This window comes from Aspergillus caelatus (genome assembly GCF_009193585.1).
Source record: "Aspergillus caelatus strain CBS 763.97 unplaced genomic scaffold BDV27scaffold_59, whole genome shotgun sequence".
Taxonomy (NCBI): domain Eukaryota; kingdom Fungi; phylum Ascomycota; class Eurotiomycetes; order Eurotiales; family Aspergillaceae; genus Aspergillus; species Aspergillus caelatus.
This window is the reverse complement of record NW_022475322.1, coordinates 86204-99081: the sequence shown is the minus strand read 5'-3', so window position 1 is coordinate 99081 and position 12878 is coordinate 86204. Positions and strand designations below refer to the sequence as shown.

General features: G+C 46.4%; 5 protein-coding genes and 1 non-coding gene across 6 annotated transcripts; 4 read left to right on the top strand and 2 right to left on the bottom strand.

Moving 5' to 3' along the window:
• Window positions 1-31: 31 nt before the first annotated feature.
• On the bottom strand, window positions 32-1837 carry BDV27DRAFT_171237 (DEAD/DEAH box helicase; the record flags this gene model as incomplete). The annotated part of the gene is made up of 1 exon (XM_032075552.1): window positions 32-1837. One exon carries the CDS (start codon window positions 1835-1837, stop codon window positions 218-220), a length of 1620 nt encoding a protein of 539 aa, XP_031929049.1. The 3' UTR covers window positions 32-217.
• A 514-nt stretch (window positions 1838-2351) lies between these two features.
• Window positions 2352-4264, bottom strand: BDV27DRAFT_171235 (uncharacterized protein; the record flags this gene model as incomplete). Its single annotated transcript, XM_032075551.1, has 4 exons — window positions 2352-3106; window positions 3170-3236; window positions 3376-4143; window positions 4199-4264. The coding sequence occupies 4 exons, from the start codon at window positions 4262-4264 to the stop codon at window positions 2352-2354; spliced, it is 1656 nt and encodes a 551-aa protein (XP_031929048.1).
• A 642-nt stretch (window positions 4265-4906) lies between these two features.
• Window positions 4907-4988, top strand: BDV27DRAFT_t76. The gene has a single exon. It is a non-coding gene; the product is annotated as a tRNA-Arg (tRNA).
• Window positions 4989-6809: 1821 nt separating this feature from the next.
• Window positions 6810-8405, top strand: BDV27DRAFT_171233 (uncharacterized protein; the record flags this gene model as incomplete). Its single annotated transcript, XM_032075550.1, has 8 exons — window positions 6810-6898; window positions 6967-7033; window positions 7097-7201; window positions 7264-7304; window positions 7384-7501; window positions 7568-7748; window positions 7803-7905; window positions 7977-8405. The coding sequence occupies 8 exons, from the start codon at window positions 6810-6812 to the stop codon at window positions 8332-8334; spliced, it is 1062 nt and encodes a 353-aa protein (XP_031929047.1). The 3' UTR covers window positions 8335-8405.
• Window positions 8406-9738: 1333 nt separating this feature from the next.
• Window positions 9739-10278, top strand: BDV27DRAFT_156396 (uncharacterized protein; the record flags this gene model as incomplete). Its single annotated transcript, XM_032072329.1, has 1 exon — window positions 9739-10278. One exon carries the CDS (start codon window positions 9739-9741, stop codon window positions 10276-10278), a length of 540 nt encoding a protein of 179 aa, XP_031929046.1.
• Window positions 10279-11186: 908 nt separating this feature from the next.
• Window positions 11187-12379, top strand: BDV27DRAFT_171232 (aromatic alcohol reductase; the record flags this gene model as incomplete). Its single annotated transcript, XM_032075549.1, has 4 exons — window positions 11187-11276; window positions 11334-11615; window positions 11673-12002; window positions 12083-12379. The coding sequence occupies 4 exons, from the start codon at window positions 11187-11189 to the stop codon at window positions 12377-12379; spliced, it is 999 nt and encodes a 332-aa protein (XP_031929045.1).
• Window positions 12380-12878: the final 499 nt, after the last annotated feature.

The following is a 12878-nucleotide window of genomic DNA, read 5'->3' as shown; positions in this document are numbered from 1 at the left end:
CCCTAGTAGCACTGTTTGCAACAATACGGGTCGGGAAGAGTTGCAGAGATGTTACTTAGCTTTACCAGGTTAGAGACTTCGTCATGAAAGGAGATTGTGCAGAAGGAAACAACAGTCGACTGGAATTGTATTATAATGTCTTTAGGGAATCATGCTTGCCGATATGCAAATACAAGGACAGAAGAAAAGGCACAGCGAATCGCTAGCGTTAAGAAACTTATGCTGCTCTTGGCTTTCCTCCACGCCCGCCGCGCCCGCCACGCCCTCCACCGCGACGTCCTCCACGATTCTTGGAGACCGAACCTCTACGGTCCCCTTGACCAGCCCCGGGACTTAATACATCACGAGTCTTGTTCCCAGGACGACCACGTGGTCTAGCAGGACGGTCCCCATTCAAATCATTTCCACTTGCATAATTGAAGCCAGGTACACCCTTCAAACCCATCTTGCCAACGATCTTTTTATCCATTGGTGGGGGTTCAGGACATCCCATGCCTTTTATGGCCAACTCATTCGCGAGTTGAACAAGGCCGGGTTTATCCATACGGAGCTGCTTCAGAAGACCCGATCCAGCAAAGAAACCTATGTAGGACGAGTAAGCGCGTTGCTTTGTGTCTTCACCAATGCTGTACATGGCCTGAGTGACGGCATTGGCGCACGAGGGAGCGCCCGCATTGATCGCGTCAGTCTGAGGATGAGGCTGAATGGGCAAGTGACGATTGACCTTCATGAAGAAAGACTCGGCTTCTGTGAGGAGGATGATAGCGCGGCCATCATTGCCAGCACGGGCTGTACGACCGACACGATGCACGTACTGTTCGCCATTTGATGGCAGACCGACCTGGATGACTAGGTCGACATTAGGGAAATCCATGCCACGACCAATAACATCCGAGGCGAACATGATTCCGGTTGCGGCCTCCTTGAATAGAGCCGTGGTTTTCGTCCGAGCGCTCTGGCTGAGCCTGGAATGAATTTCAAACACCTTCAGAGGAGTCAAGCCCTGAGAGAAGGCTGCGGCGAAAAGAGCAACCATGTTTGCAGTGACCCCGAAGACAATGATTTTAGAGCTGTTCTTGATTTCCAGATTGAGCAGGGAAACGAGTGTAGTAAAGGTGTCTGCCACGGACGGCATCAACACGTGGTACTGGGGTACTCTCTCATGCGTTGGCACTTCATTCTTCTCAATAGTCGAAATGCTCGTGTAACCTGGCTTCAACACAACACTGACCACATCCTTGACTTTGGGTGGAACAGTGGCTGAGAAGCACATACCTTGCCAGCCAGTGCTCTTTGGTGGAATTAGTTGGAGGATTCTCTTCACATCAGCTAGAAAGCCGCTCTCAAGCATCGTGTCGGCTTCGTCCAAAATCAATGTTTGAATGTTAGACAACTTTTCAGCAGTAGAGGGTTCGGACAGGTAATCTTTTAGTCGTCCCGGGGTTGCTACAAGGATGGACGGTTCCCCTTTCATAAAACGCGACAGGGCAGATGCCCGAGCCGTTCCACCCACTGCAATGTGGCACTCACGAGGCGTCGCGAGTTGCGATGTAAGCTGATCGCATGACTTTGCAATTTGCTGGGCAAGCTCTCGTGTCGGCGTAATGATCAAGATAGCGACCTGACCTCTTGGTGGTGCCGAATGACCTTGGAGTAAACAGTGTAACGTAGGTAGCAAAAAGGCGAGTGTTTTTCCTGTGCCAGTTTTGGCCTGGACCAGGCAGTCACTGCGCCAGTTTGGAAGCTCTGTTAAAACACGATGTTGGACAGGTGTCATGTACTCAAATCCCATCACATTGAGGGCTTGAAGGAGTTTAGAGTCCAGCTTCCCAGCCATGGTTGCGTACGGCTGGGCGCCATCGTTGTTTCCGGGCCCTTGCATACCGGTCGAGGCTCACTATCTCAGGAAACTTGCAAAATATTGCTTGAGGAAAATGCAAACACTTAGTGGCACTTGGGTGTTTCTAATGTTTGTTGATGATAAGATGTGAAGTTATCATTGATTGATACAATGCCAGACTCTCTGTAAGACTTGTGTTGGTATTTGGGTCAATTCTACTACCAATACAGCAATGCGGAAAGGATCCGCTTGGAGGAAGGTTGGAAAGTGAATTATTCAGCTTTTTAATGCCTATTGACCTTTGCACCTGGTCGATTGACTTCTGCAGATCGTCCAGAGTGAATGAATATAAATAAGGCAGTTGCAGAGCGCAGAGATTTCCAAAAAAAAAAAAAAAAAAAACACTCCTCAGGGCTTGTTGTTGAGCTATACCTAAATAGGTTAGACTAACCGCATAGGTATGGAAGAATCATTTAAACCATCACAACATGCAGTCGATTAACATACAGGATCACCCCTGATACTTTTTGACGTGTCGAATAATCTCTTCAACGTCCTTCCAAATTCGCCGGCGATTTTTCAAGCCTTTGAGCTCATCCCAATTCCGCGTAATCGCAGAGTAAACTTCATACCAATTTGTCTTTCCTCTCGGCAATTTTATTTGGTGCGGTACCGTTGGAGACCAAGGAGGAGCCATGATATCGAAGACCACCGGATCGAGCTCGCCTTTATCATACTCTTCTTCGAGTACTTCATTGTAGAGCTCCCGTGTGCTAAAAGTCTCCTTGATATCGTTCGCAGTGATCGTCGTCCAGATCGAAGGTGTGTGGTCACATTCATTTTCATCCCACGTTTCCCACAGCCAGGGCAGTTCTTCGCGGAGCAGACGATACCATAGGGATACCGGGAGTTGTCGGAACACTCTCGAAGCAAGTCTCAGACTCGCTATATCACGAGATCTAAGAAAATCAACCATCATGAGTTGTATATCATACGGCCATGATAAGAACGGATCGGTCGAGTCTTGCACCGGCACGACCGATATGGCATGGCGTTCGGTCACTTGAGACAAATCGAATGCACCATTGTGTGGGCTGAAATTTTCATCCTCTTTGATTGTGGCTAGGAGAATAGCAGGTAGCTTTGGGATATAGTCTGGATTCGCAGCCAGGTATTCATGCCCGACCGTGTGAAACCAGAGTTCCTGCTGGGCGTCTGTAACGTCGCCCACACGAGGAAACATGGGGAATTCCTCATATGAAAACTCTGCGTTCCGTCACTTCATCAGTCCGGCGAGATTGAGATGGTTGAATTTCCGCTTTGCTAGACGAGAATAAATGTCGAAGCACCGGGGATGGAAAGGCATGCCATAGAGGTCTGGGCCTGTATCATAATCCTAAAGGGGGGTAAGCATTGTGATATTATGATGTAAATACTGGCGTGCAACCATGGGGCTCCTGAACGAGAGGGGCTAGGAGCCATCTACGTAGTGACAGTGTTGTGGTATGTGTAAATGAGCGAACTGCAAGACTCACATGAGGGTTTATATTTTCAACTAGCGGCTTCGTCACTCCTCCTCTCGATGGAAAGAGCCTCGGAGAGCCGCCCCCGCGTGATGGCATTCCGTCGCGGACACCAGACAAGAAATAGTCCCCTGAGAGCTCCCAGTCTTGATCAAATCCGTCAGGGCCCCATCCAGCAGCGGCTTTCTTATTGATAAGGCACTGCACGGCTCGGCAGCCTCTCATTTCTTCGAGGGAGATTCTTCGCCCACTGTATGCATTCACCTGCCTGCATGTAGGACCGGGAATATGCTCCACCGGGTCCCATCTAGAGCTTTCGGGCACTTCGCCGTTCTCGGGCACTGGTGAGATGACATGCTCCTTCTCGGCTGGGCCTGTAATGCGAACAGGTTCTTCTCTAGGGGGGGTAAGTGGCAATAATGTTGAGCACCACTCACTATACCACTGATGGTCTACATCCTGTTCATGGTTTTCTTCCCCGTTGTCGTTCTGGGGATCATCAATATCGCCACTCTCGTAGTCAGAGTCATACTCGTAAGGCTCGTACATAGTCTCTTCCTCGGGAACATATTTGGGATCATCACGACGCTTATACTTTATTTTTATACTGCTGAGTCTTTCAGTTAAAACAGCAAAGCTACAACCTTGTTCAGCACACTCCGCCCAGTTGATTTCGTATGGCAGGCGCTCTCCATTATAGTCCCATTCAGCAGTATCTGGCTCGTCGGCCTTGCGGCTGCGAGCGATATTGAAGCTCACTCCACATAGATGACAATATATCTGGGAAGGTCTGTCAGCCAACGACGATCAGGGTTTAACTAAGAGGTGGCCATACCTCGGAGCGGCCTGGTCCTCCCAAGTTCCTATACATAGGAATTCCCATAGGGGTGAAGGACTGCATGACTGTGTCCTGTGCAGGGAGCGTGGTTTGTTCGATGCAACTTACAATGGGATTCAAGAGCTAATTTATTCTCAATCTTCCATACAGATCTCCATTTAATATCTTGTATTTTTCCTATTCTGGACTAGCGTAGGGCGTCAGCTCGTAAATCTATTAGTCCAGAGGCGCTGGCCACCTAGGTATGAATAGGCTGCTGCAGCCATCTGTTCGGCTTTATTCTGTTTTCATACTCAGCATCGTCACTTGCTACTCTGTAATTGTACGTTAGACGCTATCAAGCTCTAAGTATCAATGTAGTAAGGCATAGCTATAGGCTCAAGGGAGACTAAGAAAATATAAAGATACTTTTGCTACTAAGACAAGTAGCACTTAGGGCTACAATATATATAACCAACTATATATCTTCAGTCCTTAACAGACTGGCCACAACAAAATGCAAAAGCAAACTTAAAACCTACCTACACGTAATAAAGAGTGTTTGGAAATGTCATTGACTGAATAAAATATCTCTAAATATGATAATGAAGCGACTCTCTCAAGGATACTCGATTTCGAAATGGTCAACGAAAAACGATGGCTGCGGAATTACAATATTACTTGTTGGCTTATAGAGCAAAAAGAGAAGACCAAATCTCAACAAGCGGCCGGGTGGCGCAATGGTAGCGCGCTGCCTTCCGGTTCCGGAATGTGGCAGTGGTTGCGCGTTCGAGTCGCGTCTCGGTCGTTTCTTTTTTGTTTTTCTTCTTTCGTGGGTTCTTTTTTGCATGCCTCGTCGACGGAGAAAATCCGGTGAAAATTACTCCGTAGTTTCCCCCCTCCACCACGCTATTCCTTACCCTCGTGGAAGCATTCGTTCCGAATTCCAGCTCGTTTTCAGCAACCACCTCGAAACCTGATACATCGTGTCTGCCCGCGGTAGTTCTAACTACACCCGTAAGTCTGAAGTCATATCTGATCATCAAGCTCGCAGTATTTGATTCCAATGGGGCATAACAGGAAACCAAAACATAAATCCGGAGAAAGGATATAGAAGTATTACCTCGGTCGCCCCGATAGCGTCTACTAATCAAATAATAGCTAAGTATAAGTTAAGGTTCCGCAAGGAACCTTCCGTCGAAAAAGCCAAGATTCGTTTATTGGTTCGTAATGGCCCGATTGCTCGTCTAGAGCATGGCTAACACGATAATTTAGGATGCAAGACGCGTACCACTTGTTTCGTCCTGGATCAACCACCCCCCGGAAGAGGAAAATCGTAGCCGTTTAACGGACAGCCTTGCAGCATGCCCTCTTTTAGAAAGCCGAATTGAGAGATTAGCCTGTGCACACCATAGGAAGGAGGTAATGTTTGCTTCTTTAATACTGCATGCGACTCGATATACGGAGTATAGTAGTCATCTGATTGTGGACCACGGACGCTACTAGTAGTATTTACTCCGAGGCTTCGCAATATTTGGCCCGGGTGGGCAAGCCACAAACATCTGACAAAAGGTTGCATGAATGGAGTAGAGGAACACCGTTCGTGAGGCTGTGTCTGTAGGATTGATCCTCCTGCCTTGAGCGTGTAGATCTTGTATAGATATAGATATAACCTATGGAAAAACTGTGTATATGGTAGGTGGGGTTACAAATACTGTGTACGCCGTGTATCCTCAAATCTTGGCTGCAGAGGACCCATAACTGACTGAGGCTTGACCATGAGCATGAATCACGTTAGACTTTCCCCTGATTAGCTTATTCAGTGGAACATTCTACGGATTAGCCGATAATAAAAACCCCTACGAATTTCCGAAGTTCCCACACTTTCACCGTCTCATAGTCCTCCAGCAAGACTATGGTTTGGCAACGATCGCCACGGTGTCGGTGATGGATCGAGCTCCGAATCGACTCTTTTGACCACGTCACCGTCTTGGATTCTTAAAGTTTAATAAGGAGGTTTTGAAGTTCCTGATCTTTCAGTAGCCCACCCTCCAAATCCTTAGGAAGTTTTAGATCCCGAAGGACATTGGACCCCACGTGGCAAGGGACAACGTGAAGATAACCCTAAATCCTGTCTCCAACGCCTAGCGTCTAATTGATGTGGAATCGACCGGATTGCTTGAGAAACTCCGATGGGTGAATTTTAAGATGGTAAATTTAAATTGTCGCGAGTCTACTCGCTCTTCGTCGGATGCGATACTGTGATGATGTAGGTTTGGCCGAGGTTGAAGAATACACAAGAGGGGCTGTACCAGGCACGGGTTCAACCCGATAGCGTAAACTTGGATAGTGGGCCCTAGTTTAATCTATCTGATGTCTTTTATATATTCCAGGTATAGTGTAGGGTCCCTAAGTGCGTATGGCCCACAGTTCAAGAAACGGACGACAGGGTCTAAATGGGCATATCTGCGCTTGTTAACCCACATTAAGAAGCTAAACCGGACCCTGTCCGACTTTATTGCCGTCACATAAAGTCATGCAGCACCCACGTGCGGAGATCTATAAGGCTTGACTTTACTTGTGGAGCTAACTGCACTCTTCAGCTTAATGTGATGCTCTGTTGCCCAGAATGGTCACCATTCAGCCTGGGTCACAGCAAGACCTCCAGATTGGAAGCTATGTAACATTTGGGGTTGCCATGATTATGATTGGCATGAGGTGTGTGGTCTCTAGTGGGTGGGATGAGATGAACCAACATCACTAACGTAGCTGAGATGATTGCGTAGGTTATATGCGAGGCAGTTCTTGCTGGGCAAGCTTGGTCCCGACGACATCTTGATCATTTTAGCTTCGGTAAGCCTATCTTTAACTATTCATTTCTATTGGCTGATGATGCTTTATATTGGGATGTTGTAGCTTGTGTCGATCGGCGAGTTGGCAACCGTGCCGCCAATGTACGAATGCGGGATTGGCCGTCACCTTATGGAGTTGACCCCGAAACAGCACGAATGTACGCGAAAGGTCCGTTACTTTCAATGGCTTCAACTACTATACTTCGGACGTGACGTTAACTTTCATCTCAGTGGGCGTGGATATCGCAAGTTCTCTACTTTCTCAGTCTCGGGTACTATACATATCTCAACCCTCCATGCACAACCACAATCTTTGGCCCCGGCTTACGTTGACATGAACCGAATACTTAGGCTAGCGAAAGGTAGCATGGTCGCATTATATCTACGATTGGCTTCCAATACAACCCATATTAGGTTCCTTTACGGGGTTGGAGCGGTTATACTTAGTCATGGAGTTGCTGCGACTCTTGTACGTTCACACCAGTGTCGTTCGATAAACTCATCGATAAATATATTCGTCAACTAACACATTTAGGTGGCATCCTTTATCTGTGAACCTATATCCGTATTATGGAAACCCGAATTCCCCAAAGGATGCCTCGACATGATGAGCTTCAACTACTTCAACGGTGCATTCCACGTTACGACGGATATCTTACTGGCGCTACTCCCCATCCCAATCGTGAAGAAATTGCAAACGAACAATCGCCGCAAGAGTGAGCATGGAAATTTCTCCAAGATAGACGGGCAAGAATACTGAAAAAGAATAGTCGGCTTAATAATCGCCTTCGGCATTGGTATCCTAACCATCTGCGCATCGATCGCAAGACAGGTCACGACAGTGATCGCCCTAAGATCAAGAGACTTCCAATGGTTTGTCCACACTTGGATATCTCTTGCACATACCTGGCATTACCATCTCACATTTTCAATGTTACGTTTAGGAACTGGTCCGCTGCCGAACTCACCACCTGCCTCGAAATTAACATGTCTCTCATCTGTGCCTCGGTCCCGGCAATGCGATCCCTATTCAAAGTCTACTTCGGCAGCACCGGTCTCACGAATAGACGCGCCTATGAACACGAGCTCGATGATCGATACACAAAAGGAAGTGGTGCGCGACAGGCCTTAAATGATTTTAGTAATGTCGAGGAAACTCAACGACAAACCAGGACGAATACCGTTACCAGCAGACCAAGGTCTATGGACGGCTTTTCGGCAATCATGTACGGCGCTAAAGATGGGGTAGTTCAGACTACAGAGTTTCGGGTTTCGTATGGGAATCGGGCGTCTATGTGTTAGAGGGAATGGCTGTTTATGGAGTTATACAGGTGGGGTCGTTTGGATTTAGGTATTGTTTTTGGGACTTTTGAATTTTTGAGTGTGGTCTTTGATCCAATGAAAAGGGATACATTATAGAATGGGATAATTTGGTAATAGACAGGACCTATGAGTATTGTCTCGTAGAAGATTTAGCCCTCGGTTGGCGAAGGGTTTTTCCTGGTATAAAAGGAACATTACTGCAAGGAATGCGTTCCACCCGGTATATCTCTGCCTAAACCAATGGATATGTAGCGCTGGGACCCGAAATCGGGGGATTGAGGTTGCACCTAACAGCCAATCCATGTAGTTAATATATCCTAATATCGGAAACAAGCCAATGGGTCGCGCATATCGTCATATTAGGCGTAGTGCATGAGGGACAATGCCCGTCTAGTATGACAAACTCCCTAAATAATCATAACTATTGAGTATCAATTAATTATATACGCACTCTGTAGCATGAGTTGGCAAAGTAGGACGCCTGAGGTATTGGTTTAGGCCCGTAGCTAGGGCTCGGGGAATCAGTAGGGTTACCCACGGGTACCTCAACTCCGCACCATTGCATGGCCATCCATTCCTTCATCTTCCTATCAGAGCTTGCTACTGTAAATTTTTGTTTACTTTCTAATATCTATATAACTCACTCTAACGGTAATAATCAGGAGAATCATATACCAATCACATATTTTAATGGGAAGAATCATAGTGAGTCAGGTTTCTTGGTAATCTGACATGTAAGTTTCAAACTACGAAAACTATGGCACAAGAACAGCGCTCTAAACTTCGGCTTCTTCACAGCCCCCTATAATAGATTGGACCTAGATACAAGGTTGGTTGGTTGGGTTGATCCTCATTTACCCTGGCCCCTCGCGAACGATATGCAGATAGATTGAGGGTTTCTAAATATCCCGTACATGCATCACATCCGCACAGCCCATTTGAACCAGCGTCTGTTCGCCAAGCGACTGCGGCCGCCCATGCTGGGGGCCTAAATCATCGTAAAGGAGAGGAAACTTCTTCCAAGCCAACCACAGCCTACTCTGTATTTGAGGCCAGGAAACCGCCCTTGGCGCCAAGTGAATGAAAATAGAATTCTGCCTCGCTCAAGTGCACAAGCTGAAGATTCCTAATGTCTGGGTAATATTGACTATCAGATCGAGCTGTGTTTAAGCGACAATTCAACGCAACATATGCCTAAATCAGAAGTTCAGCTTCGCTCCAGTGATGTTGGGGATCACAAACCTGTGTATGGCTGAACATCTATAAAGTTGCGATGTACTGCCCCGCCAAAAAGTGGGTTTACGATTAATTTTTATCTTCAGCAGCCTTGCCCTCTCCTCTACCAATAGCACGTCTTGCTTATTTTCCATTTGACAAATCATCATGAAGTTCGCAACAACACTGGGCTGTGGTCTTCTTGCCTTTGCTGCTGGTACCGAAGCCTGTATTCGAGTCCACGCGTACCTCAGCAATGATATCGTCGTTGGTGACCGCATGGGCATTAAGATCTACGATAACTACGACCTCAAATGTTCCGATGGAGAAGCGAAACGGTTCGTCAGCGGAGAAACTAAATGGGAATTCAAATGTGGCGAAGACGATCGCTACGAAGTCCATCTTACTGAGGATGGTCACAAGGGCTATGTTTGGAACCACAACGCCGGATGGGAAGCAGACTTGATCTTGAAGGACTCTAAGCACACGTCCGAATGCCGGTATAAGACTGGGTTGAACGACCGGTGTGCTGGATATGTCTCGAGCGACGAGTCTGTGCTCTGGGACGGATTTAAGACCCTCGGACTTGGGAACTGCGATGATAAGCTGTTCAACACTGAGACATGCGGAGCGAATTGCGATATCTCCGAGAAGGACACTCCTTGTGGCGAGGACATTAATGGCCGTTGTGTGCCGATCATCTTCTGATATACTCTGTGTTTTGAAGCTTGAAAGCGATGGGGCTTTTCCTAATGGACGAGTGAGCGTTGAATTTGTGCTGGTAGTGGGATACATTGCATTTCTTAATAATACTATATTCACCATGAGGCTGAATCGTACCAACTTCCGTAATTTTGGGTACCTAAGTATAGCAAATACAAGATGTATTGATAATTCGAAATTACCTAGTTCATCTTGTCATCTACCACCAATATGTGTCTCTGAGCCGGGTCAGTCTCTCCAGTTGCCTCCAGACCCCGCCGCTTTTCATCGTGCCAAATGAAGTAAACCCGCTAGTAAAAATGCCTAGAACATTGCTATCTACCGAGTGTACCCAGCGTAGTATATAAAGAAAAGCACGTATTACCAGTGACCTGGCTATAATAACTTCTGTAGAGTAACGGAAGAAAAGATGAAAGAAAGGAAGGAGATGTGTTGCCTTGACCCCTAGGAATGTCTGTCTCTGGTGGACCTCAATACGACTACTACTGACTCAATCTGAGTCACACAAGAATAATAAACAAGAACCCACCTACTGGACGAAATGACTTTAGACGAAGAACTTTCCTCTTCGTCCGAGTTGCTGCCTGCTAGCGCAAAATTCGTCCGAATTGATCTTGTCTTCGGCTCGGACGAAAATAAACTTCGGACGAGGAAGGTTTCTGGCTGGAGCACGACGTTTGGCTCGGACGAAAACTGATACTTCAGCCAAAGCCTCACTCAGTCTGAGTCTGAAAAAGAAGATAATACCGCTGAATTGTATTAATCATAATTGAGGTCCACTGGCTGTGGGATGTGAATTTCTTTTTAGTGAAACTTATATAACTCAAAAAAATTGTCCTTTCCAAAACCTATCTTTTCATCTGCATCACAACGATATTGGATTTCTCTCAAAAATGACTGCAATAACTGTGGGCGTTATCGGCGCAACCGGCAACACAGGCCAGACCGTGGTGAATGGTCTACTATCTTCACCAGTGGCTTTCGTACTCTACCTGTACTTTGCCCTTGTTTCCTAAGCTGTGCTAACCCATATTGTATAGACCGTCACATCTTTCACCCGAGAGTCCTCTGTCAATAGCCAGGCAAACCAAAGGCTCAAAACAAAGGGTGTTTGTATTGTCGGCTACGATCTAAGCGGTCCCTGCCAAAAGCTTGTTGAGCAGTTAAAGAATATCGATGTTCTTATCTCTTGTATCACCTGGGAACACCTCGACTTGCAGCTTCCTTGGATCGAAGCAGCAAAGGAGGCAGGGGTGAAACGGTTTGTTCCTTCGGAATGGGTAGGACCATGCCCTAGGGGCGTCCACTGGATCAAAGATCATGTTTGTATTCGTTCTTGAGGTGCTGCTATAGCCGTCTTAATTTAACAAGACTGACAGAAACTTGAAATCCTCGGCGCAATCCAACGGGCTCGCCTACCCTATACTATTATCGATGTCGGCTGCTGGTATTCCGTTTTTGTTCCTAAGGTCCCGTCCGGCAGGTCAGATAAGGCCCACATGCGCTATATTGATCATCGGATTGTGGAGGATGGAAATCAGAAATTTGCCATGACTGATATAGCGGATATTGGCAAGTACGTTGCGCAGATTGTGGCGGATCCTAGGACTATCAACAAGCACGTGTTTGCATACACCGAGGTGCTTAGTATGAATGGAATCTGGGATACTATGGCCAGAGTCACGGGCGAAGAACCGGAGAAGAACTACGTATGTTGCCAATGAAAATTGTTAACGAAGCAACATATCACTTTATATCGCATGATGGACTAATTCTCTTGTTTCTCTAGGTGTCTGTGGCGGAAATATACGAGATCATCAAAGCTTGCCGAAAGAGACTGGAGGAAAGTCCTCATAAAATGATGCATCCAGATAATATTATGGATTGTGCCAATTATAACATGGGGGAGTATCGCATCTCTTGGTGTGTACGAGGAGATAACACACCCGAGTATGCAGAATACCTCGGGTATCTGGATTTCTGGAAGCTATTTCCAAATTTTCAGAAGGGCACCAGTCTCGAGTCGTTCTTTCAGAGTGTTGTCAGTAGGGAGACCGGCTCAACCATATACGACCCCAACCAGTAATTTATCCGGAACTATTATCCTATCGATTGATATTTCTAAGGATAGTTCAATAATATAAATTTAGTCAGGACAGCATCACATAAAATACATCTTGAGATACCTAGTACAATATAAAGTGTAAAGGACTGTGAGAAATTGCTACTTACATTTACCACAGGCCATAACTATCAACAAGGTGAACTATTGAACCCCGGGGCATAGCAGACAACCCTTGAGGATGTTTGGATGTTTAATGAAAGGCTAAGAGACTAATAGGATACATAGGATACAGTACTTACAATTCAATGTATCGTAGCAAAATTAGTTATCTGGGTGTAGTAAAATCTTACAGTAGAAGCAGTTGGTAACGTCCACCTTGAATATTTAATCAGAGCAGAAATTATGGAAAGTTCGTACTACTTTCCTTCGCGTCTTGGCCTCTGCAAAAGCGTCAGGCGTCATATGACCACCGAAGGAGCTGACCGCCTTATTTATTGTGGAAGATCTTCTACACAAGGCT